The following is a 26,990-nucleotide window of genomic DNA, read 5'->3' on the forward strand; positions in this document are numbered from 1 at the left end:
GGAATGGAGTCTTAGAACTTTTAGTAAGTAATCTAGCTAGGTATGTGTTAGATTATGATTTCTTTAAATGGCTGAGAAAAGAATTGTGCTGAATAGAATAACTATTTCTGTCTGTGTATCTTTTTTGTAACTTAAGGTTTTGCCTAGAGGGGTTCTCTATGTTTTTGAATCTAATTACCCTGTAAGATATCTACCATCCTGATTTTACAGGGGGGATTTCTTTATTTCTATTTACTTCTATTTTTTATTAAAAGTCTTCTTGTAAAACACTGAATGCTTTTTCATTGTTCTCAGATCCAAGGGTTTGGGTCTGTGGTCACCTATGCAAATTGGTGAGGCTTTTTACCAAACCTTGTCCAGGAAGTGGGGTGCAAGGTTTTGGGAAGTATTTTGGGGGGAAGGACGCGTCCAAACAGCTCTTCCCCAGTAACCAGTATTAGTTTGGTGGTGGTAGCGGCCAGTCCAAGGTGTAATATTTTGTACCTTGGGGAAGTTTTGACCTAAGCTGGTAAAGATAAGCTTGGGAGGTTTTTCATGCAGGTCCCCACATCTGTACCCTAGAGTTCAGAGTGGGGGAGGAACCGTGACAGTTTTAAATTCTAGTGTCTCCATAGTTGGGAGCAGGAAATTTGGCTGGGGGTCTGCCCGGGGGTGAGAGAGGTGCTGTCCCCATGAAAACCCAAGATTTGGCTAAGGTATTAGCTGCTGAATATAGCCATTTGCTTCGGTAAATTCTGTTAGAAGCTTGATGTAAAATGTCTGCACTAAGTGTGGCCACACTGACCCCCAGCCCTCAACTACATGGAGCATGCTGTCAAGTTCTACGGAGCTTGAGTCCTGAAATATGAAACTATCAGTGAGGAACAGTTCCCCGTCATTACATTATAATACCCCTCAGTAGGATTGCTCTGTACAAAGTTTATCGTTTACTTGTCCTCACCATATGGAAGCACACAATCTACCATTCCCCCTTTTATTTTGCTCTTTCACTTAGTTCTCACTTTTTAGTTTCCTGCCCCATCACTACATTTTCTCCTCCTATTTACACCCTTTCACTCCATCTCTTTTTAAAAGGTTTTTTTTAAAAATAACCTTTTAAAATTAGTTCTCACAGTGTAGTTGAGAATTCCATTTTCAATAATCCTGACAAATTTTGTAAATGAAGTTTATTACTGTTGCTTTGGGCCCCATTGTGGGAGGCATTGTAACTAGTCCAGGGGTCAGCAACCCCTAGCACACGGCCCATCAGGGTAAACCGCTGACAGGCCATGAAATATTTTGTTTATGCTGACCATCCGCAGGCAGCTCCCAGTGGCCACAGTTTGCTGTTCCCGATCAATGGGAGCTGCAGGAAGCGGCGGCCAGCATGTCCCTGCAGCCCACCACTTCCCGCAGCTCCCATTGGTCGGTGGGCCGCCTCTTCCTGTGGCTCCCATTGATCAGGAACAGCAAACCATGGCCACTGGGCGCTGCGGGCGGCCATGCCTGCGGATGCTCAATGTAAACAAAATGTCTCGCGGCCTGCCAGCGGATTACCCTGATAGGCCGCATGTCAAAGGTTGCTGACCCTTGCACTAGTCCATGCTGCTTTCCTTAACTTTAATCAAAATTCAATATTTGTTAAAGGATGCTTTTTTTTCTGATTCCATTTAATGACTGCAAGTACATGAAAGCATGGGTATGATTTACTTTTTCCTATTGACACTTTTGAAATATGGAACACTTCTCTATGATAAGCTCCCAATCAAGTTTTGTTTTTAAATGGAAATTAAGACCTTCCTGGAGCTCAATTTTGCCATTTCCAAGGTCCTGATTGGCACCCTGGTTAACAACAGAGGTCGGGGAAGCTGCTTTTGTGGGAGTTGACAGTGTCCTAGCTATGGTTGATCTGGGACACTATAGTCTCTTCAGCGGTTTCCCATGCAGCTGTTAAAGGAGAAGCAACCAGTCACCTGGCCTGTCAGTAGTGCTACTCTTCTGCTTCTTCAATTTGTACTCCTTGTGTTTTCCCACCTCTATGATTTATGTTAAAACCCATTCCAAAACAACCAACAGATTCTGGGTACCGTCTGCTACACCTCAAGATAGGATCCATTATGGATTAGGCAGAGGAGGGAAGCATCATGTATAGACAGTATCCTATGTACAATTATTACTTGTTGCTCAGATTGTGTTTAATTTAAAAAGCAAATTTAATGGACATTAAATAATAAAGTTTCAATTAATGATAAATTAGCCACAGTGGGACAATCAAGGTCCACATACCCCAAGGGGAGAACAGGGGGTTTGAACCCCACAGAATAAGTGGTTGAATCAGCTGATTGTATACAATATTATTATGCAATAAAAATATGTTGAGTATGAAAGCTTATAGTGTTCTAACTTAATGATCATTATGAGATATGTATACAGACCGTGGTTAGGGATTTATGTATTTTTGTGCTCATAATTGGTGGTGCAATCAAGCAAGGAGGGGCTGCCTCCCCAGCCAGACAAGACTACCACCAAGCACGTAGCACTGTACAGCTCAGGAAAAGACAAATGATGGGCCATTAGAGTTAATGGGAAGACATGGAGACATCCCAGCTAGATTCTCCCCACCCTGAATAACCATGAGTCACTATAATCAGAGAGAGAAAAAAAGGAGAGGAAAAAGCCCTTTAAAAGGCTTCAAACAGACTGGTCTTCATCCAGAAACTGAGGGACCATCACTTGGCAGGTGCTGGGGTCCATGAAACACTGGATCCCCTCTAGGACAGCAGGTATGCTGGGAAACTGTTCAGAGGCAATAGGTAACTTGTATTAGAAAAGAGATTTACCTAATCTGAAAGCTTAAAGGCTGAAGTTGCATCTTTATGGTTATTTTCTATGTAACCTACATATGTTTGCTCTCCCTTACTCTTATCTTTGAATCTATTAATTTTTCTATTAAATAAACCTATTATTTATTTTTACTCCAAGCAAGTCTCTGTTGTGCTAACTAAGTAACTAGGCTGGTGAAAGCCAAGGTGTGCTTGTGGATTGGCTACTGATGTCTGGGCTCTGAACTAAAGATGCACAACATAAAGGTACTCTAGGTTACAGGCCAGGCCATGACCGAGCCCCTTACTGGTCTTGGTGATCCCAAAAAGCCAGAAACAGTTTAACAGCACAACCACTAAAGCTCCTAATCTGCAATCTGCCGACACAGAGTCCCACTGAGGTCAAGGGGGCTCTGCAAGGGCACAGTGTCCACTCATATGGATCATATTACAGGATCAAGGCCTTAAAATGATTTCAAATTGAAGAAATAAAGCAGGTTGACTTCAGTGGAGCTATGCTGATTTATGCCAGGTGAGAATCTGACCTATATACTTTAAGGACACAGAGTTTAATAATGCTTGTTAGTACAGCACAAACAGATTCAAAGTCTCCTTTCCATTGACTCATAAATAATGGGAAAGCAGAGGAAAAACAGAAGCAGGAAGCTGATGTAAAGATAAAATATGCCTAAGACTGCAGATATTGTAATTTCAGTGGACTGCGGTTTAAAATAATCAAACTATAGTAATTTTTTCTGAATCTGAGTCTAAACACTTTTCAATGGAAGATTATCGTATGAAAAGCATAGCACTCTACAGTATGTTTAGCAATTCAACTACTCATGTAATATGTTGACCTCATCAGCACTTTACAGCTTTTTACTATGTCTTTAAAATTTTAACAATCTATAGGTAAAATCTGTGTGTTATCTACAACTTAATATCAATACATACATACAACGCTTTAGTCAAAGACTACAATGGGTTGGGTGGTTTTTCATCTAAATAAAAGACAGTTCAACTACTTTTCCTTTGCTGATGTACCAAAGTTTAATTCCCTGATTGCTCTCTGATGAACAATCATTGCAACAGCAAACACTGAAAATTTGAGATAATGTTGCCATCTCTCACAAGTTTATCACAAGTCTTGTGCTATCTGGTGTTTTTCTTAAAGCTGAATTGATTTATTTAAAAACAAAAAAGGAAGTTTCTAGCATTCGGTATTGTAGTAAAAAACTTGACAATATGAATCACAAAGGTTCAAAAAGCAGAAGGCAAATAAAAAAGAAGCCCAAAATGATCATTTAAAAATATCTCATGATTTGTAAGCCAAACTCTTGATTTTGAGGGGCTTGATTAATGATTTTGAAAATCTGGAACTGGCAATTCTTTTGGAGATTCTGAAATATGAGCAGTTGTCACCCAGTAAGGGTAAAAGCATAGAAATGCATTTGTTTTAAAAGTGATACCAGAAAACTAGTCTGTCTGAATTTGTTTTCTCCTGCATACACAGTTAGGCCCCAGTCCTGTAATAGGATCTGCAAGGGTGGCCCAGGGGGTCCACATAGGCACAAGGATCCAACTACATGGATCCAACTGCACATTCAGGGCCTCACACATGTGTGGATCTTTCATACAGGAACAGGGGACAGAAAAACATTTTCATAACATGAAGTAAAATTGTATCACCACAAAACTGGCAGAAAGACTCAGTGGCAGGTCTTTTTCTTTTCACTGACCACACATAAAAGGATTCCAACTTAAAAATCTCACTTTCTATTAAATAGGAGTTGCGCAAATTCTATTGTTTACCATCAAGTACAGCAAGCTGCTTTGGAAAATAAATCCCCAGCTGAAATATACTGTGCGTTGGATAACAAACAGAAGATTGATAATATATGTTCATGAATCAGGTTTTGAGTTTTCAAAATCAGTAATTAGGAAAAGACCATGACCTACAACTATTTTTAGTACTGTGTATTTAAAAAATAATTTACTTTTTAGACATCTGTTTGCTGCACATTTAATTTCAAACTACAACTATACAAATTTTTAATTAATAAATGTTAAGATACAGTTTAGTAGTAGTCTTATGATTCTTACTTGTAATTCAAACTATAAACAATATAACTAATTACACTTATTGGTGAAACTTTACTTCCCACACATGCTAAATCACTTTCAATGATTTCTCTTGTAATTGTGACCAAGTAAGGTAGAGGAATTGGGTGCCTACGCTGCAGTAACAGGATAACCGTTTCTGTACATTCAAGCATGATGTTGCAGACTTACTCTGTTTTCCTTAACATCTCAAATATCAACACCTACATGTGCATACAAAGGCAAAAGTTTGGGACAACAATAAAAATACCATAATGTACCTTGTGACAAATATTAGAAAATTTTAGGGAAGTTTAACTTTGTTAGATAAGTATCTTGCAAATCACATCTTGATTTTTTGCTTTGGCAACCAAAAATCAAAATTAAAAGCTAGACTGTGAGCTAGACCTTATACAGCTACAGAGTAATGGCAACTGAATAATGATGCTCCCTCTTTTTGTTCAGACTTCATGAGGGCTGGCCATAGTTGTTGCCCCAGCACTTTGCGGAGCATAGAGACTGCTACCAAAATGCTTCCCTCCCAGAGTAAGTCACCCAACAGGAGTGTGCATGGGGGAAGTAAATGGAACAGAGCTAGCTTGGTGCACCAGCTAAACGTGTTACAGGGTGCAACCAGTTTGTGCCTGAAGATATTCTGCCTTGGTAAGGCTGAATGCCTCCTGCTCCTTCTGCAGAAAAAAGCAGCTTTACATTACTTTCAACTATAGGCTGTTACTAAATGCCACAATCTAACTGTCATTTAATGTCAAGTCTCTGGACTTTTAACTCTATAGTGACAGTTACTTTTAGAGTGGATTCCCCAAGGAAGCAATGAAAACCTAGAGGTTTTCAGAGATTAAATAATTGTGAACAATCAGAACACATTGAGCAGCATACATTGCATGCATACCAACACAAGGTATAAAAGGCATTTATTTTAAAGTCTGTGGTTTATTTTACTCTCTGTGGGTACAAACTGGTGCAAAAGGCATAGGCAAGGCCCTACATTCCAAGTAAAAAACAGAAGTTTCACATTGCCCTCTGCAAGGGGAATGAAAACAGATGAGAAGTGTACAAGGAGTCTACATAACTACTGCATTTACGTACGTACATACGTATGTACGTACGTGTGTGAGAGAGAGAGAGAGAGAGAATGAATATGAATATTTTCTCTAGGACATTAATTCTCCACAAGCTACTATATTTACTTTATTGCTACTGTTCAGGATTACAGAATAGCATTTTGGCGATGGATAGAGCAAAAAGGTTAGAAGCATCATTTTTCTAGTTACTAAAAACCGCTTTTAAAAACAAGCTGAAACTTTCTTAGTGAAAATATTTTCTAGGGAAGGAAAGAAGAAAAATATTAAGCAAATCTGACCACTTAATATTATGGTAAAAATAAAACCTTTATTATTGTAGTTCAATATTTGTTTCTGTTATAATTCGGGGCAACCCCCAAGCTAAACGTCTACTGCCAATAAAACCAATACATAAAAATAAGTTTTCTGATTTATTTATTTAACAGCGAATGCAAAAATAGGTGTTAATCACAATTTTAAAAAAAAATAAGGACTATTACATTAAATATACTTCTCAGGTCTAGTTTTCCATGACAGATATGTGATGTGCCAGTAGTTATATATTATATTCTTCCTCCCATGCATGCACCTCCTGTGGAGATCGCAGACTACAGAAGCTGACCCTTACTGAAACCATCTTGTCTCTATGACAAAGCTCCTTTTTAACTTCTTGCTTACTGGTTACTTCCTGTGATGGAGAAAAACTTTAGCTCAGCTTGTGATAATTTCACAGGCCCTGAGCACCCTGACCCTAGAAGCCCCAAGGTCAGAAGTCAAGTCTTGTTCTGAAACATCTGTGTGCTTCATATTAAACTAGAACAAAAGTGGAGAAATATCCACCAGTGTGACGAGAGAAACAGGCAAAATGGGAATGACACATTGGTCATCTGTTACCCACGCCATCTCAAGCCATTGACTGAAATGTGACAGAAAGAACTTTACTCACTAAAATTCCAAAATACCTTCAAGTAAGTGCTTTGTTTATTAAAATTTAACATTATCAAACACACTTTGTATTTCCTGACTTCTTATATTAAGAAATGCTTATTCAGAAATGTGCATAAAATATATTTGTATGCATCCAGTGACCCAAACAGTATTACTTGACAAAACCTACTGAATTCTACAGATATTTCAGTTTCAAAATTTAAGCACACCAAGATAATCCAACAATCTGAGCATTTGAAACTTCACAGTTCACAAAAGCAAAGGAAATAGATATTTCATACTATTACAGTATATAAGGAATCCAAATCACATGACATAATTGAAAAGAGCTCACGTTATACAATCAGTTTATGCAGCAGCAATTATAGGTCAAAATGAACAGTCAAGATGTGTTACACACAGAATAATTTACAACTACAAAACTCGGTATCTTGATATATTTTGTTTTGAGAAATAAAAGTAAATTTGTACAATTTACTGACAGGACTGTAAAACATTTGTGGGATTAGATCAGCTACATCATTCTCAGGTTTCAACACGTGCACACATACAGACTATTTAAAGAAAGATTGTGGAAGCAATGAGAGAACTGAAATAGCCTTAATTTCCATAGGAAAAAAAAATCAACAAGAACTGTTAAAATCTTTGAATCATATAAGCATTTCTTCTCTTGACCAGAGGTGCTCACACATCTATTTTCTCCCAGAGTTGCAAAACAGTCAAAAAACTTTAACTACATAAACACAGCAACCCAACTTATCAGTAGTGCAATTGTGATGTCCTCCCGTAGCTTTGAATCAAGGTGCAAAATTGCTTGAACATTTTGGCCCTGAACTTGCTAACACTAATGTATATGCTTAATTTTATGCACATGAGTTGTCCCATTGAGCCATTATAAATTCTGTGAATTTAAACAGGCAGTTTCCTTCTAATGCTTTCATAGAAAGTGATATGCAAGTTTGCCTTCCATGGAAGTCGCAAAATCTGCGTCCACACTCTTTCCTGTACTTCCTTCACACTGCGACTGATCCAGAGCCCAATGAAATCAACAGAAGTCTTTCCCGTGACTTTAATGGGCTTTGGATCAGGTCCTCTATGAGTTTCCCTGTCAATAGGTGCCTCCAAGTTCCCTCACTTGAGTTCCAAACTGCATTGGAGGAAATCATATAAAACAACACTGACCCAGTGAGCATTACACATTGTACTTACATGTATTCAGCCCCAACCCAGAATTCACAGAGCACGACAGAAGCTGTATTCTCCCTTTTTTTGCATACATACCACCAGTTAGGATCCACAGGTTTGGACTTCCCTGGCTTCTATAAGCATGAAGCCCTATGTGACTGACTTATAATTCGGTAAATAATCAACAGAGGAAAAAACAGTGTTTTTAATTTTTTTTTTTAAAACCTAAACATACCATGTGAAAAGCTGTTTAGAGTTCTAAATTGTCCACCCTCTTTGGAAAGAGAACATTAAATTTAACTTCTTCAGATATGTGAAAGCCCTCAGCAAATAGGGCAATGGAAAAGTCAACACTTACCAACTCTACGAATGCAAGTCCACCATAACTGTGAGCGACAAAAAATACGTTTTCAGCTGCTGACTCGGCAATAAAGTGGTCCCACACATAAATTGCATGTTCTTCAGGAGAGCCATTATCCTACACAGAGAAGTATATTATTCACTATAATCTCTTGCAAACTGACAGTTTTGTCTACAGGCAACATATTCCTAGTTGTTAAAAGGTTTTGTTCAAAGAAACCACAAATACATTTGTGCTAGTGTCACAAAAATTCATTGATTCATCCTTGTTTTAAAAAAAATCAAAACAAAAACAAAACAACCCTGAGAATGTGATTTAAAGACTGCAAAATCTGCTTTCTTTGAATGTAAACAAAAAATTGTGCAGTTACAGGAAGTCTAAGCACTATAATGGCATTTCAGCTAAACAGCCTCACGCAAATTTAATACAGAATAACAATAATAATATTTAGTTCTTATATACGCTTTTCATCAGTAGATCTCAAAGCTCTTTAACAAAGAAGGTCAGTATCGTCATCCTCATTTTACAGATGGGGAAACGGAAGCAAAGAATGACTTGACTGGCCCAAAGTCACCCAGTAGGCCAGAGATGCTGATCAGATTCAAACTTTTGACAACTTTGCATCAAATATTTGTTCACTAAAAAGTTTTTGTTTGTATGAAGTTAAGACTTAATCCAATAAAGAGAATAAGAATAATAAAAAAACAGAAGCTTCATCTCACTCTCTAGTATTTTTTCCACTGTTGCGATACATCTACATGTTCTAACAATAAAGGATATGGTCTAATTCCATAATGACCTAGCTGAATTTTTAAACCATACTTATTCTATGTTATTTTGCAATTACAAGCTAATATACAATGCAGATAGAGCAGGCCTTGACCATTTTCTAGTAATACTCATTATTTTGGGGCCTGGGAGTTAGAGAATTTGCTCTCCCCTACTAGTTAAAACCAAAGGACTGGTGATCAGAATAGCTAGGCTGTAAATTCCTACCTCTGTTACTTACTTTCTATGTACCTATCAGCAAGGTATTTAATCTCTCTGGGCCTCACTTACCTCTTACTATTAGTACCTCTTAATCAAGTATCAATGTAATAAACATGAAATGCCTGATACTAAGCAGCACTTCCTTAGTTGAAAAGCCATTAATAAGTGATATAAAAATCACAAGTAAGTAAATAGCAGTGAGGACAACAGGTAGCCATAGGATTCTAAAGATTTCAACGTTAATTATTCATATAAATTGTAGATAGACTGTAAAATTTTCAAAAATGAGCTTAAGTCCCTTTTTCAAAAATGATGTAGGCTTCTTAGGAGCCTATGTCCCAATGAGACTTAGGGTCCCAAGTGCCTAAATCACTTTGGAATAAAGCAATTGGGCTCCTAAATCACATGGACAATTTTGAAACTTTTATCTGCTGTTGTTTTAACGAGCAGAAACTGAGAACAAAGCTTTACTCCTACCGTTTAATATACAAGGTCGGACTGGTAACAGGATAGGAAATATTTATCAAATTTTCAAAACAGCCACAAAGTTCCTTAGACCTGGGCAGATTCTTATTGGCTGACTCTCAATGACACAATGAAGTGTCAACCTATTAGGTATCAAGAGCTGCGTTCATCTCCATGCAAGGGAAGGGATATTTTCTGTCTTTCAACTCTGGTTCTCCAATTTGAACATAAAGATACAAGACTCCGACCACTTGAATCCAAATACATGATCTGGGTCCAAGTAAAGACAGACTGGAATGTGTTTTTGCTTCTATTAGCAAAGCAGAGGTTTGCAAATGAATCACTTTTCCCCTCTAGAGATTTGTTTAAGATAAAATAGAGCAGTATGGTCTGGAGGTTAATTAAGGGGAGTTATGTATGTTTTAACTGGGATTGCTATAGAAGAAAAATGTTGAAACAAAAGGTTTTCTCTTGGAAAAGTTTAGGAGCTATGGTACTATAAATAACACAATACAATAAAATAATAATAGCTAAGGAGTTTTCCTTAGTCAAGTGAATGAGACTTAGAGTTAGTTTTTAATCAAGAATAAAATTAATAATTGTAAAAGCAATTTAACCAAGTTCTGAGTTCTGACAAAGGGAAAGAAGGATCAGTTAATTTTAGTTAAAAATTGTGCGTCAAATCCCGGTGCATCCCATTTTTATTATTCTGTGTACCATTAGGGCAAAAGCATACAATCTTAGGACTACAGCTGGAAGCTTCCAAAGGATCCAGAAATCAAGTGAGAGTCTCGAAATCTACAAATAACTCCCACTAATTAAAGCAAAACCAACAGTCCGATAAACCAAATAATTAACTGTTCGATTTCATACATTCCAGCATGAAGATTCAATTCAAGATTTTTTTATATATACAAAAGCAAAAAGAGGGTCTGTCTAAAATTAGTTACTTTGGACTATAACTTCTGTTTTTCTTTTTTATTGTTAAAGTGCCATAGTGTAAAATAGAGAGACAAAGTGGATGAGGTAACAACTTTTATTGGACCAACTTCTGTTAGTGAATGAGACAAGCTTTCGAGCTACATAGAGCTCTTCATCAGGTCTGGGAAAGGTACTCAAGGGTCACAGCTAAATACAGGATTGAACCAATAGTTTAGCATAAGTGGTTAGAACATATTCTAAGGGACCCTTCACGGTGAAGTGCTAGAATGTGGAGCTCGAAAGCTTGTCTCTCTCGCCAACAGAAGTTAGTCCAACAAAAGATATTACCTCACACAACTTGTCTCTCTAATATCCTGGGATCAACAAGGATACAACAACACTACATACATGAATGCAAAATACATTGTATTGTTCTGTACACACTGCTAACCCACAGATAGCATAAAAAGAGGATCAGGGACAGGGGAACGCTATTGAATGAAGTGATATATTTTAAAGTGAAAGCTATTTCTTTACAATAGGTATCAGAATAATTTTACTTTGAAGCTGGTCTATTTAGACTATTAGAAAAGGACTAGGACTATTTAGAAAAGCTGGACATGCACAAGTCCATGGGTCCAGATCTAATGCATGCAAAGATGCTGAGGGAGTTGGCTGTTGTGATTGCAGAGCCATTTGAAAATTCGTGGCAATTGGGGGAGGTTCTGGATGACTGGAAAAAGGCAAGAGGGAAGAAAGAGAACCCCGGCAAAATCATGGAGCAGGTCCTCACGGAATCCATTTTGAAGCACTTGGAGGAGAGGAAAGCGATCAGGAACAGTCAACATGGATTCACCAAGGGCAAGTCATGACTGACCAACCTGATTGCCTTCTATGATGAGATAACTGGCTCTGCAGATATGGGGAAAGTGGTGGATGTGATATATCTTGACTTTAGCAAAGCTTTTGGTAAAGTCTCCCACAGTATTCTTGCCAGCAAGTTAAATAAGTATGGACTGGATGAATGGACTACAAGGTGGATAGAAAGCTGGCTAGATTGTTGGGCTCAATGGGTAGTGATCAACGGCTCGATGTCTAGTTACCAGCCGGTATCAAGAGGAGTGCCCCAGGGGTCAGTCCTGGGGCTGGTTTTGTTCAACATCTTTATTAATGATCTGGATGATGGGATGAATTGCACCCTCAGCAAGTTCGCAGATGACACTAAGCTGGGGGGAGAGGTAGATACGCTGGAGGGTAGGGATAGGGTCCAGAGTGACCTAAACAAATTGGAGGATTGGGCCAAAAGAAATCTGATGAGGTTCAACAAGGACAAGTGCAGAGTCCTGCACTTAGGAAGGAAGAATCCCATACACTGTTACAGGCTGGAGACTGACTGGCTAAGCAGCAGTTCTGCAGAAAAGGACCTGGGGATTACAGTGGATGAGAAGCTGAATATGAGTAAACAATGTGCCCTTTTTGCCAAGAAGGCCAACGGCATATTGGGCTGAATGAGTAGGAGCACTGCCAGCAGATCGAGGGAAGTGATTATTCACCTCTATTCGGCACTGGTGTGGCCACATATGGAGTATTGCATACCACTACAGAAAGGATGTGGACAAATTGGAGAGACTCCAGCAGAGGGCAAATAAAATGATTAGGGGGCTAGGGCACAGGACTTACGTGGAGAGGCTGAGGGAACTGGGGTTATTTAGTCTGCAGAAGAGAAGAGTGAGGGGGGATTTGATAGCTGCCTTCAACTACCTGAAGAGGATGGAGCTGGGCTGTTCTCAGTGGTGGCAGATGACAGAACAAGAAGCAATGGTCTCAAGTTGCAGTGTGGGGAGGTCTAGGTTGGATATTAGGAAACACTATTGTGACGGTGCACCCCATAAGGCTTTATGGAAATATGCCTATGAATGTATATATGACATAACTGGAATATATTTTATGCTACCTATGCCATGTAACATATCTCTGTAAAGGTTATGATCTACTAAATCTATTCATTCTATTTGTATGCATGTATCATTTTTGTATTCGAAGTTATGAATATTGGCTGAGTACTTGCTTGATTTTTAAGTAGCCTTAGTAAAGCATTTGGTTAGCTTCTTCAGAAAGGAATGTGCAAATTAAGTGCTCAATACAGAAACACTTAACAAAAAATGGACCTTGGAAGGCTCCAATCCACATAAGAAGTCTTCCTAGAGAAGATAGCATGTGGGCAATGGCTGCTGCCTGTAAAAACTGAGTCATGCATGGATATGTGACTTGCCCACGTGACTCCAAAATGCCATCTTGTAGCTGGAATTCTGCACTGGGGGAGGGAGGGGTATCCACCCACAAGAGAAAGTCTATTTAAATCTTTGGGAGACCCCTGCATTTTGTGTTCAGCTGGCTCAAGAGATAGCCACCCCCAAAGGATACCTGAAAGTAACTGGAACAAAGGACAGTAACTAGAGGGGGTGAGAGTGCTTGCTGGAACTAGAGGGGGTGAGACTAGAAGGAGACTAGGCTGTGAAAGGAAGCTTACTGGAACACCTCTGAAAGCGAGGTTTTATCTGTATTCAGTTTTCTTACTGTATTAGGCATAGACTTGCCTGCTCTATTTTATTTGGTAATTTATTTTGTTCTGCCTGTTACTACTTGGAACCACTTAAATCCTACTTTCTGTATTTAATAAAATCACTTTTATTTATTAATTAGCCCAGTGTATGTATTAATAGCGGGGGGGGGGTGCAGGAGGAGAGAAACAGCTGTTCATATCTCTCATTCAGTGTTGTAGAGTGCGAACAATTTATGAGTTTACCCTGTATAAGCTTTATACAGGGTCAAACGGATTTATTTGGGGTGTGGACCCCATTGGGAGTTGGGCATCTGAGTGTTAAAGAAAGAAAGACTTCTTAAGATGCTTTCAGTTAAGCTGGCAGTTTGTGGGATGTGGTTCAGACCTGGGTCTGTGTTTGTGTCCAGCAAGTGTGTCTGGCACATCCAGGCAGGGTTCTGGAGTCCCAAGCTGGCAGGGAAACCAGGGGCAGAAGTAGTCTTGGCAACCAGTTGACATCCCCAAGAGGGTTTCTGTGATCCAACCCACCACAACTATTTCACAAGGAGGGTGGTAAAGCACTGGAATGTGTTACCTAGGGAGATGGTGGAATTTCCATCCTTAGAGGTTTTTAAGGCCCGGCTTGACAAAGCCCTGGCTGGGATGATTTAGTTGGTGTTGATCCTGCTTTGAGCAGAGGATTGGACTAGATGACCTTCTGAGGTCTCTTCCAACCCTAATCTTCAATGACTGTATGATATTCTATGGTCAGGATTTCAAGCAACTTTCTGGGAAAAAAACAAACCAACGCTGCTGCCATGTAAGAGGGAGCGGGCTATCTAATAGAGAGTTAGGCACTGCAGTCTCCACAGAACTGCCAGGCTCTCTGGAATTTGAATTTATGTCAGTCCCATCAGGGTCTGAGGATTAAGTGGGTCTATCTGGCCTTGGATAAATTAGGGTGCTGAGTACTGGAATTTCAGTACAGAAGGTGCCAATCCAAGGTAGCTGTTACTTCCCATTCTTTTACTGCTACCAGAATATCCTGCCTTTACATGTTAACTTGTTAAGGTACTTAATGAAGTACAGGCCTCTTTGTCATACTTTCCGTAATTTTCTCTATGACCACATAAAAAGGGAGTGAAAGGTTATATTACCTACCTCATAAGGCAGTTGTGAGGCTTTATTCATTGTCATTTGTAAAGTGTTTTGAGATCATTGGCTAGAAGGCTGCTATAGAAGCCCAGGTCAAAATTTTCCATCATACATACCTCAAGTTGGATATCTAAACCCCATAGTTATGTGCCTAAATAAATGGCTTGACTTTCAATGGTATTGAAGTTAATAACAGCCATGGGCATTCAGCACTCTGAAAATCAAATAATTTATTCAGGATCCTAAATAGATGTTATGTGCCTATCCTGAGGCATCCAAATTTGAAAATGTTGCCGCCAATGTAGTATGATTACTACTAATTTTTGTTTTTGTTTTTTATTCTGACATTCAACTGAAATAAATTCCTTAATATAAACTTTAGATTAAATTGGTGTCTGGTGACTTTTGGCTTAAAAGCACATTTTTTGTGCATTTTACATTTAGTTTTGCCTATCTCATTCAAATTATGGTGAGACTCATTGAAGAAAGATTTTGTAGAGTCACGTTTGTTTGACTAACTTATCTGAATCTTGCTTAAAAAAGAGAATATTTGGGGGGTTTTTAACATTTCTTGCCTTGTATTTACCACTTGAAATTTAGAAGCAGCCCACTCAGATCAGCTAAGAAATTTTGCAAAACTTTCCATCCATATAAATATCAGAGAATTTAAGAAGTTATTCTAGTTTAAAAGTTTGAGGGTCAGATTCTCCAGCCTGCTAAGGCCTCTAAAGTGCTGCTTATACAATGCAAAATGGCTGGAGTATAGACTGCAATATTCTGCTTCCTGTGCCAGCAGCCTCCCAACTCCTGGTGTAAGGAAAGTGAAGAGACATTGTCGGGGTATGACAAAGTGGAGCTCATCCATTGGCACAAGGTCACCGAGTGACATTACGAGAGTAATGTAAATTAGAGCTGCTCCTCTGCAGTTTTAATTTAAGTTGGGGCTGAGTGGCTGACAATCACGAAGTGCTCACATTCCCTCTCCCCTCTCCACTGCAGCTGAGCTCTGCTCAGGTGGAGGGCGGAGTACCTGCCTCAGACCCTAAAATATCTGATGCCTAATTTACAATTTGCTGCTACTATGAAAAATTTTACACAATTCATTTTTTAAAGAAATAATATATTATGAATAGGATTTAACATACCATTTAATTCCCTAATAATTCCCTAATTTCCCAATGAAATTTGAACCTGTCTTAATGACCATCTTTATTTCACTACTATTGTAGTTTATACAGCATATTAAAGGAATTACACAGTTTCAGAAGCTAGCTAAAAAACCCCCACTCCTGATTCAAAAAGGTAATTGGAACACAGATACCCATCTATGAGGTTCTGGGGAGGTTAATGACAGGAACATAGGATTATCAGATAACCTGTTTTTGCCACATGGAACAGTTCCTTTTCAACAACAAAAGGATCACCAGATGTTTCCAGTAGAAGTAGCATTAAGCTTTTTTGGCTAAGATAGAAATGAACACTCAAAGTATTGCTTTATATCTTTTAAATACTACCCATTAGCAATATACAAAAAACAGACTAGCTTTCCAAACCAAATGACTACTGCCTCAAAAAATGGTCATAAATTGTTAACTTGGAGCTTTTCATTCTAATGCAAAAAGTTTAATCACAGTAATTTAACAGTACATTTAATGAAAATAATATGACAATGATAAATTAATATTTCTAAAGCAATTTTAATATTCCTAGGCCAGATCTTCTGCTGTATCTGAGAGCTGCTTGAAGCAGCAGACTTGGAACAAGGGTCAAGGAACAAGTTATGTCTCCCTAATCTTCTGATCAGCTTGGCCTTGACTCAGGTTCTGGCATAGGTTAGAAAAATCAGAGGCTGATCTAATCTATACCTATATCTAGGACTAAAGACTGTACACTCTCTGAGAAAAGTCAGAGTGCAGCAATGCCCTGGCCTTGCCTCCTCTGACTCTAGTGCAGGGGTGGCCAAACTGTGGCTCATGAACTACATGCGACTCTTTTACTATTAAAGTGCAGCTCATGCCCCCCTCCCCATTTTCCACCTACCAGACTGGGGAGGTGGGGGGGGAGCTCCTGAGCTCTAAGAGCTCCGCCTTACAGTGGGGTGGTGGGCTAGAGACTTCTGCCCAACAGGGTGCGCCTGCCAGGACTCAGGGCTTCAGCAGCAATGGGGTTGACGCCTCAAGCCCCTTCAGGCACCTTCCTCAGGGCTGAAGCCCTGAGCATAGGCAGGTGCACCCCGGCTCTCGAACTTCTGAAGATTGTCATATGTGGCTCGCACACTCAGTAAGTTTGACCACCCCTGCTCTAGTGCATCCTTCATGCCTGAGCACAGTACCTGAATGCATGTTAAGAACTCTCCCATGCTGGGGGAATTCTCAGCAGGCCACATATGGACAGGTTCTAGGCTCTTTTCACCACTGAAGCGGTACATAGGGACCTGAACAATGGGGATAACCATACTATTCTTTTTATCTTTCCTTTGCATCAGGATAGATGGCAGCTTTGCCTTTAATATTCTCTCCTGAGATACTGCCAGCTCCCCTGAACTCCTTTTCCCCTTAGCTTCATTTCCCATGGGACCTCACCTACCAGTTCTCTGAGTCTGTTAAAGTCTGCTTTTTTTTAAAAAAAAGTCTCTTATCCTTATTCTGCTGCTCTCACTCCTTCCTTTTCTCAGAATCATAAAATTTATCAGCTAACATGAAATCTATTATGTCATAGTCTTGTTTTTGTTATCCTTGGTACTGTTTTGTCCAGTTTTGACCTAGAGAACTTAATTATGTATTGCATATTCATATTAACAACATCTCAGAATCTGTAGAATATTAACAAGAAGCATTGTTTTATAAAATGCTGCCAAAAGTCTTCTGTTCCAAGCAGATATAATATACTGCTTGCACTATGAGAAAATTCAGCTGTACTGTTGCAAATAGCAGGTAAAATACTTTACCTTGTAACTATCAGAAACAAACAAATGCTTGTGGGCATATTCTCTGGCAAGTCTATTTTGCAAATAATATAATGAGTGGCCTCATTTTTTTTGTCGTTTTTGCAATATTGTATAGTTTGCCCGTGTAAGAGTTGTAAAATATATAACATTTTAATGAATCAAGCCATTAGAGTACACAGATAAGCAGTGTGCATACAGTAAATACAGTGCTATGTTCTGCTGCATTCAGAATACAGGTTGAATTTACTAATGTAATATTGCAGTCATTAATTGTGAAATACCTCGCTGAAGTGAGGCAGGAACCAAACCCTTATCAACTATGCCAGATTCTAACACCTAGACATTGCAAGGTCTGCTGTTATGATGGACTACCTGAGCTGATAACACATGGAATTATCTAAACAACATTTGCATATTTGTGTAATTATTTCCTAAGGTTAATTAGCTCATGCAAAGCAGCTTGCCCTTTGAGACTGCTCACGGGTGACAGGTTCACATATTTCTTGTTCCAGTGCCAAATTTTACAGATTTTTTCCAGCTAACCTGTTGCTGGAAAGTTACAAATCCAGCAACATGCTCAGTGCCCTCGATAGCTACGATTTTCAGTAGGGGCTGAGCCAGCTCAGAATGAGGCCTAGATAACTAGCACTCAGCTACTACATATACTACTTTAAACTTTTAATCAATCTCAGCCATGATCAGAGATGATCAGATCAAATCAATTTTAAGTTTACATACTAGTTGTTTCTTTTCCATGTTGATTTTTTAAAGCCAATTCAGGTACCCCAATATTTTCTAAAGGAGAGAAATGTACACAATACCACATAACTGAATTATTTTAAAATAGCCTCACATAAAGTAAGTTTAATAATACTGTATTTCTCTAGTTATCTTTCATCCTAGGATCTCAAAGCCTTGTTTTATCTCTGTGCACTCAGGCACAGTATACATGTTAAACATATAGGAAATGAGTTACACTTTGAGTCAGTAGCAGAGTTGTGAGAAGAGCCCAGAACTTATGTCTCATGATCCTGCTTTAAACATGAGACAATACTTTTTCCCTTTAAGCAGGAATTTTTATTATTTATTATGATTCTTATTATTATAAAATTCTTCCCTATTGCCTGAAAAAAGTGAAATTTTATTGGGATAAACTTTTATAAAGAGCAATTCACCTAATTCAACTGAAAACCATTACATAAAAATATAAACAGCGATTAAGGAGATATTCATTTGATGAGGACCATGTGGATATTACCGAGAATTAGCAGATTGTCATTAAAGAGTTAAGGTTGAAAGAGTATTTCACTTGTGACCAGTTAACATATACATACCCACCCACCCACAAATCATGTTTTCTTTACAAAAAGACAATATCTTAAAAAATAAAACAAAACAGCCCAACGTTAAATGTTAAAATGTCTGGAATGAACAGGAGTACATTCCATCAATTCATTTTACCTGACTCACACCATCAACTCACATTTCATTTAACCTCTTCAAATTCTCAGCAATATATGAATTGAACATAATAACAAATCGCTAGGATTTTACTGGCAATTGGTTCTTTGAATAGGAATGGGGATTTTCAAAAGTGCTAGTACTTTGTTATTTTTATATGTATTTGAAAATTTGGGGGTGGAAGATGGTGAAGGGAACAGAAGGGGAAAATTTTTCCACATGAAAATGTTAAATGCTTGGGCTGGGATTTTCATAAGCAATCAGTGTTCTCCTACCTCTGCTCCCACTGAAGTCAGTGGAAGCTTTGCCACGGACTTTAATGCTATCAGAATTACATCCAATTCTGAGCCCTTTTGAAAAACCCACAAAAGTTTTATATTTGGAAAATGCTAAGCATTTGAAGTTTACCTAAATGGCAATCTTCTGTTTTCTGCACCTCTCTGCATCCTCCTTCATGTCCCCTAGTTATCTGCAACTCTGCACTGCCCTTCTTAGCTCCCTTGTCCCTTTCACCTACACTTCATCCCACTTTCACGTTGTACCAGATTCCTATCTCTCATAGCCCTGAATTCCAACAGCACACGTGCATATCACCAAGTTCCCCTCCCAGTCCACTGCATTCCCCCCCCTTCCTCATGCCCTTTCCCAGACCCTTGCCTGTTCTTTCCCCTTCATCTCCTATCACTATTAATACATGCCTGTCAGCAGCTCCGCAATTTATAAATTTTAAAAATTAATCTGAAATCCTGGTTTGCATACACCTGAAACTAACTAGGGGCCTGGGTAGTGGCAATAGCTGAAACCCATCTTGGGGCAAGAAGGCTGCAGCAAGAAGCAACAAAAAAAGGGGTGAGGGTGGGGGAAGAAAAATAGGAAGCAAAATATTTGCCCTGCCATTTTAAATCACAGGCCCATCTGTTCAGAGTATCTCCAGTCCACCTTAACGCACAGGAAGTCTGTAACTGTAGTCACTGTTTCAGAGTAACAGCCGTGTTAGTCTGTATTCGCAAAAAGAAAAGGAATACTTGTGGCACCTGAGAGACTAACCAATTTATTTGAGCATGAGCTTTCGTGAGCTACAGCTCACTTCATCGGATGCATACCGTGGAAACTGCAGCAGACTTTATATATACACAGAGAATATGAAACAATACCTCCTCCCACCCCACTGTCCTGCTGGTAATAGCTTATCTAAAGTGATCATCAGGTTGGGCCATTTCCAGCACAAATCCAGGTTTTCTCACCCTCCACCCCCCCACACAAATTCACTCTCCTGCTGGTCACTGTAGTCTCTTACCAGCACTCTTGGGTGTCACACCTTATTGGAGTCATAGAGCTGCCAACTCTCACAATATTATTCAAGTGTTCTTAAAAGTTTTCCCCCTTATATAAAATGGCCACCATTTCCTATTAGTTTCATTATGACTGGAGCCAGGTTGTCCCCAATTAAAATGATCACTATCAGTTGTGACTTGTAATGAAGATCTAATGGGGCTAATCCCAACCAATTAAACATCTCTCCTTTCATTTTTAATCAAACTAAAATCTTTGTGGCAGATACCTTCCTCTCCCATTTCTCTCCAACACTGCAGTGGAGAGAACAGCAGGAGGCGGGCGAGGGAAGAAGAGGCTGGCAGCCTTTAGGCCCTTCAGTGAAGCCCCATAGAGTCCAAAAAGGGGAGGGAGTAGATGATAGTATCTAGAACCTTCCTTACAGCAGAACCAGAGAGAGAAGTCTGGGGAGAGAGGGACTGAGGGCCTCCTAAGAGAACTGTTCCTTCCACTGAAAGCATGAAAATATAGAACAATGCTGATATCAGAGCACACTCGCAGGCTGCCTTTTTAGTCCTCTCAGAGGCAGAAACAGAGTAAACCAAGAGATGAAGCGCAGGGCAGAGCTCCACACTCATCTGAGAAGCAGTAAAAGAGACCCAACATGGGAGAAAGCTGAGGCAAAAGGACTGGAGAACTGGCCAGCCTATGATTTTAATACAGCAGCAGGAAGCCCAAGGTGGAAAGGGAGAGCAAAGGGAGTGGTGGAGCCTGTGACCTTCTGAGGGATAAAAGAGAGCTGGAGAGGGGTGTAACCATCAGATACTACTATTTCTCTTCAGCAAAGAAAACAAATCTGGAGTTTCTAGGACATGCCACTCAACAAAATACTCAAAAATGACCTTCAGTAACTTTTCAAAGCATCATAACTTTCAAACTTTTCTGATTTGTAACCCAAACTTTCCAGAAAATCCCAACCCTTGGAATTTCAGAAACACTATTTTTTCACTTCAGGAAGGTGAGGAGGGAGTAGAAAATTGCGCTTATAATGGGATGGTAGCTTCAGCCTTAATAATGAAGTGGCTATTGCTGCTCCATACTATAAATCTGTAGGGAGAATGGAGGTGGAGTGTTGAGATTATAATGGCGCAATGATGGGATGAGTTTGCATTTGTGGCACTTTCAAAGAAGTGAATTTTCAGGAGGGCAAGAGCCTTGTGCCCTAGGATATACCAGGCATCAGCAGGTTAGGAAGATGACTTTAGCTGTTGCATTCTGAATGAAATGGAGGCTACGAGAGGGAGGCCTCTGCATGAGTGACTGTGTAACCTCTCATCTATCTTACTTGTAAAATGGGTGAATCATAGAGTCCTTTCCAATAATGTAACAATATGAGGCCTTAGTTAATAATAAGGGCTCTGAAGTGCATAGAAATATTAATAGCAGCCAATTGAAGGAATTGCAACTAGAGCCGTCTTGTCACTTGCAGTTCAATGTGCATTCCCTTAGGCTGTAGGATAGCCCTATTCTCAAAATGCATAACATTTTACCAGATAGGCACAACAGGCACAACAAATGCAATGGGTTTCATGTGAGATTTGTGACACCTGGCAGATGTGAGGGTGGAACCTGAAATTACTCCTAAATTATGAATTAGAAGACTGAGAAAATGTTGGCATCATCAACACTAATACAGAACAGAAGATGAGATGGTTTGAGAGGAAAGAGTGAACTCAGACTTTGCCATGCCATGAACTTGGAGATGAAATTGTTTTGTGAGCTTTGAAGCAATAAGCTTCTGAAAATTAAGGATTGATTCTTAAGAAAATCTTGTCAATACTTCCTGGCTTAGAAAGGTGGCTGTGGAGAGCCATGAAATCAGAAGAAAATAAGGAAAACAAGAATTCCATTTCACAAAAAATGTGGAGGTTTCAACATTTGGGTTCATTCCACAAGGGAATGAAAACTATATCTTTCAATTTTTTAAAAAAAATCAGAGAGAAACTCATATTCAGGAATAGCTAATAGCCCAATAGTTAGGGAACTCAGCTAACATGTGCGAGAACCCATGTTCAAATCCATGGTCTGGATCAGTTAGACCAGGGACTTGAACCATTTTACTACGTAATAATTGAATTTTTTTTAAAATGTACAAAGGTATGTTTCTCTCTCAGAGCTAGTAATTTTTCCAGAAATCCTGGTTTGCATACACTCACATTATTTTCATCAAAGTATCCTCACTCATGTTGAGCCTTTTGCTGTCTTGGAGGTAGTCCAACTTTGAAAATAAGTCCTCTACATCAATAGATCCAAGAGGTACACTCAAAGCTTGCCATGCCACTTTGCTAAAGTTGGGAAGTGTGTCTTGATGACCATTCCAAACAGCCAGCACATCCAGTTTCACATTGTCAGGTTAGGGAAGTTCATGTAAGTAATAAATTCCCCTTTAAAATTTCACCTCTAGTGGCAAATCGTTGAAACACAATGGCATAATGATCATAGTCTGCTGCAAAATTCACCTTGAGGAAGGGGTGCAACACGTGGATTACATTCCAAAAAGAATCTTCAGCACCAAACACTTTGGGGTTCAGATTATGAGCCATGACATTTGGGTTCTCCCATTTCTCACTGCGCATTGTGTTGAAGGGTTTGAATGCTTTTTTGTTCTTGTATTCCTGGGTGGAAAAAGCTGGGTTCTTCTCCTGAAGCTTTTGTGCTCAGTTCAGCTTAGATTTTGGTTGTCAGGATCCGGTAAACATCTCTGTTGGCAAATGTGTTGGCAGTAGTCAGAGAAAACTCCAGTGTTTTCTGTGTGTCACAAGTGATTCCAAGTTTTCAACAATGAACATTACCTTGGTGAACAAAATCTGGCAGTCATTCTGGTTATTTGCCAGTCTCTTCAGAATTTCTGCTTTAGAACCAACAAACTCAAGATGATCTAGGAGACACATTAGCACAGTCCACACATTATTTACATGACAGGTGGCAAAACACAAGCTCATCCACCGATATGGCACAACAGGGGTAGGTAATCGGCAGTTGGCTCTGCACTCATCTCGCACCGTGTAAAACAAAGCCTTCAACTTGTTCACATGCTTGAAGACAGCCCCAAATCCAATGATGCAAGATTTCACATCTTTCATTTGTTCTGTAGCCGTAGCTGCTGACAGTGCAACGTTAATCAGTTGAGCAGGACAGGTAATACATAGCAGCTCTGGTTTCTGGTTGTGCTTAATCTCCCATGCAAACTTAGCCATGTAGGAAGCAGAGTTAGCTGTGGCCACATTTTCCCAAATTAGTTGGTACATCTCAAACATGTCAGGTATTGCTGCCTCAACAAAACAGCTGTCAGCAGAGGGGATGAATGTCACATCAGCACAAAACAATGCATGTTTATTCGCTTTGAAACCAAAAAACGAAAATCAAAGGCCAAGAATTGGACAGTACGAAGGATCTGGAGACTTGTCAAAAATCAGACAAGACGTCACATTTCCATCAATTTGTTCCATCAGTTTAGATACTAAAGCATCACCATATTCTTTCAGATACTTACGAGTGAGGTTGTCTGCATTAGGAAGGGTTTTTGCTACTGGACAGCATTATTGCACCAAGCCACCGAAAGGCCCCACTTCTGTTAACAGTGGTTGCCTGGTGAAACAAAGAGCATGCACAAATTCATTGACACAATCATGATGTGTCCTCTCTTTCATTAAAGCCCTAGTGAAATCTCCTGGTATTGACTGTTTATCCTGAAGCACACTTTCTTCTTCAAGCTTCTCATGTCACTTGCCTTTGACATGCTCCTTTATTCTGTCAGCACGAGCACTGACCTCAATGCTGCAGTACTTGCAGCGCAATTCGTCCTTTTCACTCGTGTCTTACTTTTCTTGAAAATGTTTAAGCACTGATCTGCTTGTTCGTATTCAGGCATAGATTTGTGGTTTTGCCCCATGTTTACCTTTTAACCTTATCTATTTGTAATCCCCAAGGAGTTTACCTACGTTCCTGGAGCTCTGTGTGCTGGTAGCTCAGAAAGAGGCACACTGTCCCTGGTAGGAAGGGGGAGCCATGGGCAGACTCGGAGTCCGCTAGGCAACCAAGAAGAAAAGACCCTATTTAAAACAACAGGGAGGCTGCTGGTTTGGGGAAGGATTGCAGGTGTGCCTGCTCAAAGGAAGGGATAGAATGAAATGACTGACAAGGGAAAGCCCAGGAAGAAGAGCTAGCCTGACTAATAGGGAGTGAGATGCCCTTCCCTGGGAGCCCTGGAGGTGGGACAAGACAGTTTGGGGATAGTCTGAAGTCAGCCTCAGAAAGGGAAGGACTGGTTGTGTGGGGATCCAAAAGAATCCAGGCTTGTCCATCCAAACCCATAAGGAGATTGGCAGTAAAGGAGCTAACCAGATGGATAGGGGGAATTGGATATCTTCATCTTTGGAGGATTGCTTGTTTAAATTCAGCACCACACTAAACAGACACAAAGAAATAGGCATGCATCATCCCCTTGGGAGTCAATTGTAGCACAATATTAAGGTTCCTTTTTTCCGACCTCCACGGTGTGTGTGTTCTGTGTTTTACACGGTGGCACTGCTTCAGTCTCAGAGTTGCAGGACACAACAATCGTGTAAGCTTTAGTTTTTAACAAAAATGAGCATCCAAAAAAATACTGAGTGGATTGATAAACAGGCGTTAAATCAATAAAAACCGAATTCCTTTAATTAAAAAACCTGGGAATTTATCACTGAAAATTGGTAAAAACTGAAAACACAGAACACTATGAATGCCCTACTCACCAGGCTATTGGCTATTTGGGATGAGTCTCTTTCCTTCTCTGTGACCATTCTCGACCTGTGAAAACCTTCCCAATAAATTTTTTATCAAAACCAATACATTTCCATTCAGAGTTTTCGTGTTGATGAATTGGCATTATTACAAAAAAATAAAAAGAGTTTGTTAAAGAATTCCCAACCAGCTCTGTTGGTTGGTTGTGGTTTTTTGTCGTTTTTCCCCACTTTATACATTAAATAATTTTGTATTTGTATTGAGAAGCACAGTACAAATCATTTTTCAAAACAACAACAAAATGTAGCAGTAAAGCTCGAAATAGGTGGATACTCAGGTCTCCAGTAGTTTGAAAGGATAGTGACAAAAAGTAGGTTACACAAAGGTTATTGTCCAATACAAGACAACTTTATTTCCAATCCAAATGGTAGTAGTCGTCTCAATAAATAACCTCCCCCCCCCCCAAGAATTGGCAGACAAACTGTGATTCGGTGCACTTTCTTGAAATGTTCACTCTGTCCTGAAAAATATACTGAACATATGGGGCAGGGGCAGAGCAGAGGTATGAAGATCTTTGAGTCATGGAAACAACTTGAGCTCATTTTATATTTATATTAAATAAAATACACCTATTCAGTAAAAACGTGTGCATGTATGTGCTCTTTTCAAATGTCACAATATTACACCCTATACTGCTACAGGTCATATACAATTCTATCAAACAGTAACTCACTAGCTTTGCAGAAAAAGGATTTGAATAACTATCTTTGCCAACATAAATGGTTAACATATTTTCGGTATTCCATATGATGTCCCCTTCCACCCAATCCCAAGGAAGTGAGTTCTCCCCATTTCCACCGCAATTGCAATCATACACTGCTTCACATTGCATCCCACTTTTCCCACCACAGACAAAAGCTGGTCTTTCTCCAATGATGAGGGATCATGGTCAGGAAATAAAATCCTGGGACAGGCTTGTGTGTATGAGAGAGAAGAGGGGAACAGAGCCATCAGAATGACTCACTTTTCCCTCATATTTCCCACCTGTCTGAATACAGGTTGTAAAATGAAACAACTAACTCCAAGTCAAAAAGGCTAAGGAGAGCTCTCTTAGGAGCTTACTAAATATGCTCCTGATCAGCTAGCATAGGTCACTATTAAACATGAAATCTGCTCTTCCTGAGAGCTATCCATAGTGCATCTATCTCCTGAGCTTGGTGAGTGAGAGAGACTAAACCTGGAATTCAAACCCATGTCTCCAATCTCTAGGCCACAGAGCCAGCCCTAATTTATAGTACCTTAACAGATGAACAAGGACTTAAAATCATGGAGTTAAATTGTGAATGCCTACAGCCACTTTTCATAACTCATTCGTAGCAGAGATGCCAGTGGTCTCAACTGCATTGTAATGCATTTTTGGCTTAATAATATATTTCAATTTCAGCAATTTCATAAGAGGCCTTTATAAAGTTTCTACGGTGTCAGGACCTCTCATAAGACTACAAGATTAGAAGTATGTTAACAAAACACTCTCACTACACGTGAAAATTCCTGATTTTGCATTTTAATGAAAATATGGAACATTTTGCACGTCGGGCTCAAGTTTTGAGTTAAAAAAAATATATGGGAAGTTTTTACAACAGCCCCTTCCTGATCTGTTTTTGACAAGGTCAAAAAATACTTAAAAGCATCTTGCAGAGAAATGGCGACATTTTGCCTGTGACACAGGAACACAAGAGATGCCATAAAAGAGCAGGTTAGTGGTCCGTCTAGTTCTGTATCTGGTCTCTATCAGTAACTGATACCTCATGCTTCAGTAACCCTTGGAATACACTTCACAAACTGTATAATGTGATATGGTGGCAGTAGTGGGGCTGAGGGGAGTGGGAGGGATTTCTTTCCTAATTCCACAGGTATTCATTTTACACTTGGAAGCAGAAGGGATGGTATAGCTTGTAGTTTCCTGATCAAGCTAATC

The 26,990-nt window shown here is 39.5% G+C and overlaps 1 protein-coding gene across 5 annotated transcripts in view; it reads right to left on the reverse strand.

Moving 5' to 3' along the window:
* ARB2A (ARB2 cotranscriptional regulator A) overlaps positions 1 to 26,990 on the reverse strand; it is a 386,066-nt gene that overhangs the window by 156,283 nt on the left and 202,793 nt on the right. For all 5 annotated transcript variants that reach the window (XM_084629685.1, XM_084629683.1, XM_084629684.1 and 2 more), the window contains one exon: positions 8,475 to 8,594. In XM_084629685.1, coding sequence (XP_084485811.1) covers positions 8,475 to 8,594 — 120 coding nt within the window. The remainder of the gene's footprint in view (positions 1 to 8,474; positions 8,595 to 26,990) is intronic.

The sequence above is a fragment of the Lepidochelys olivacea genome, assembly GCF_965140295.1.
Source record: "Lepidochelys olivacea isolate rLepOli2 genome assembly, chromosome: 5".
NCBI classification, from domain to species: domain Eukaryota; kingdom Metazoa; phylum Chordata; order Testudines; family Cheloniidae; genus Lepidochelys; species Lepidochelys olivacea.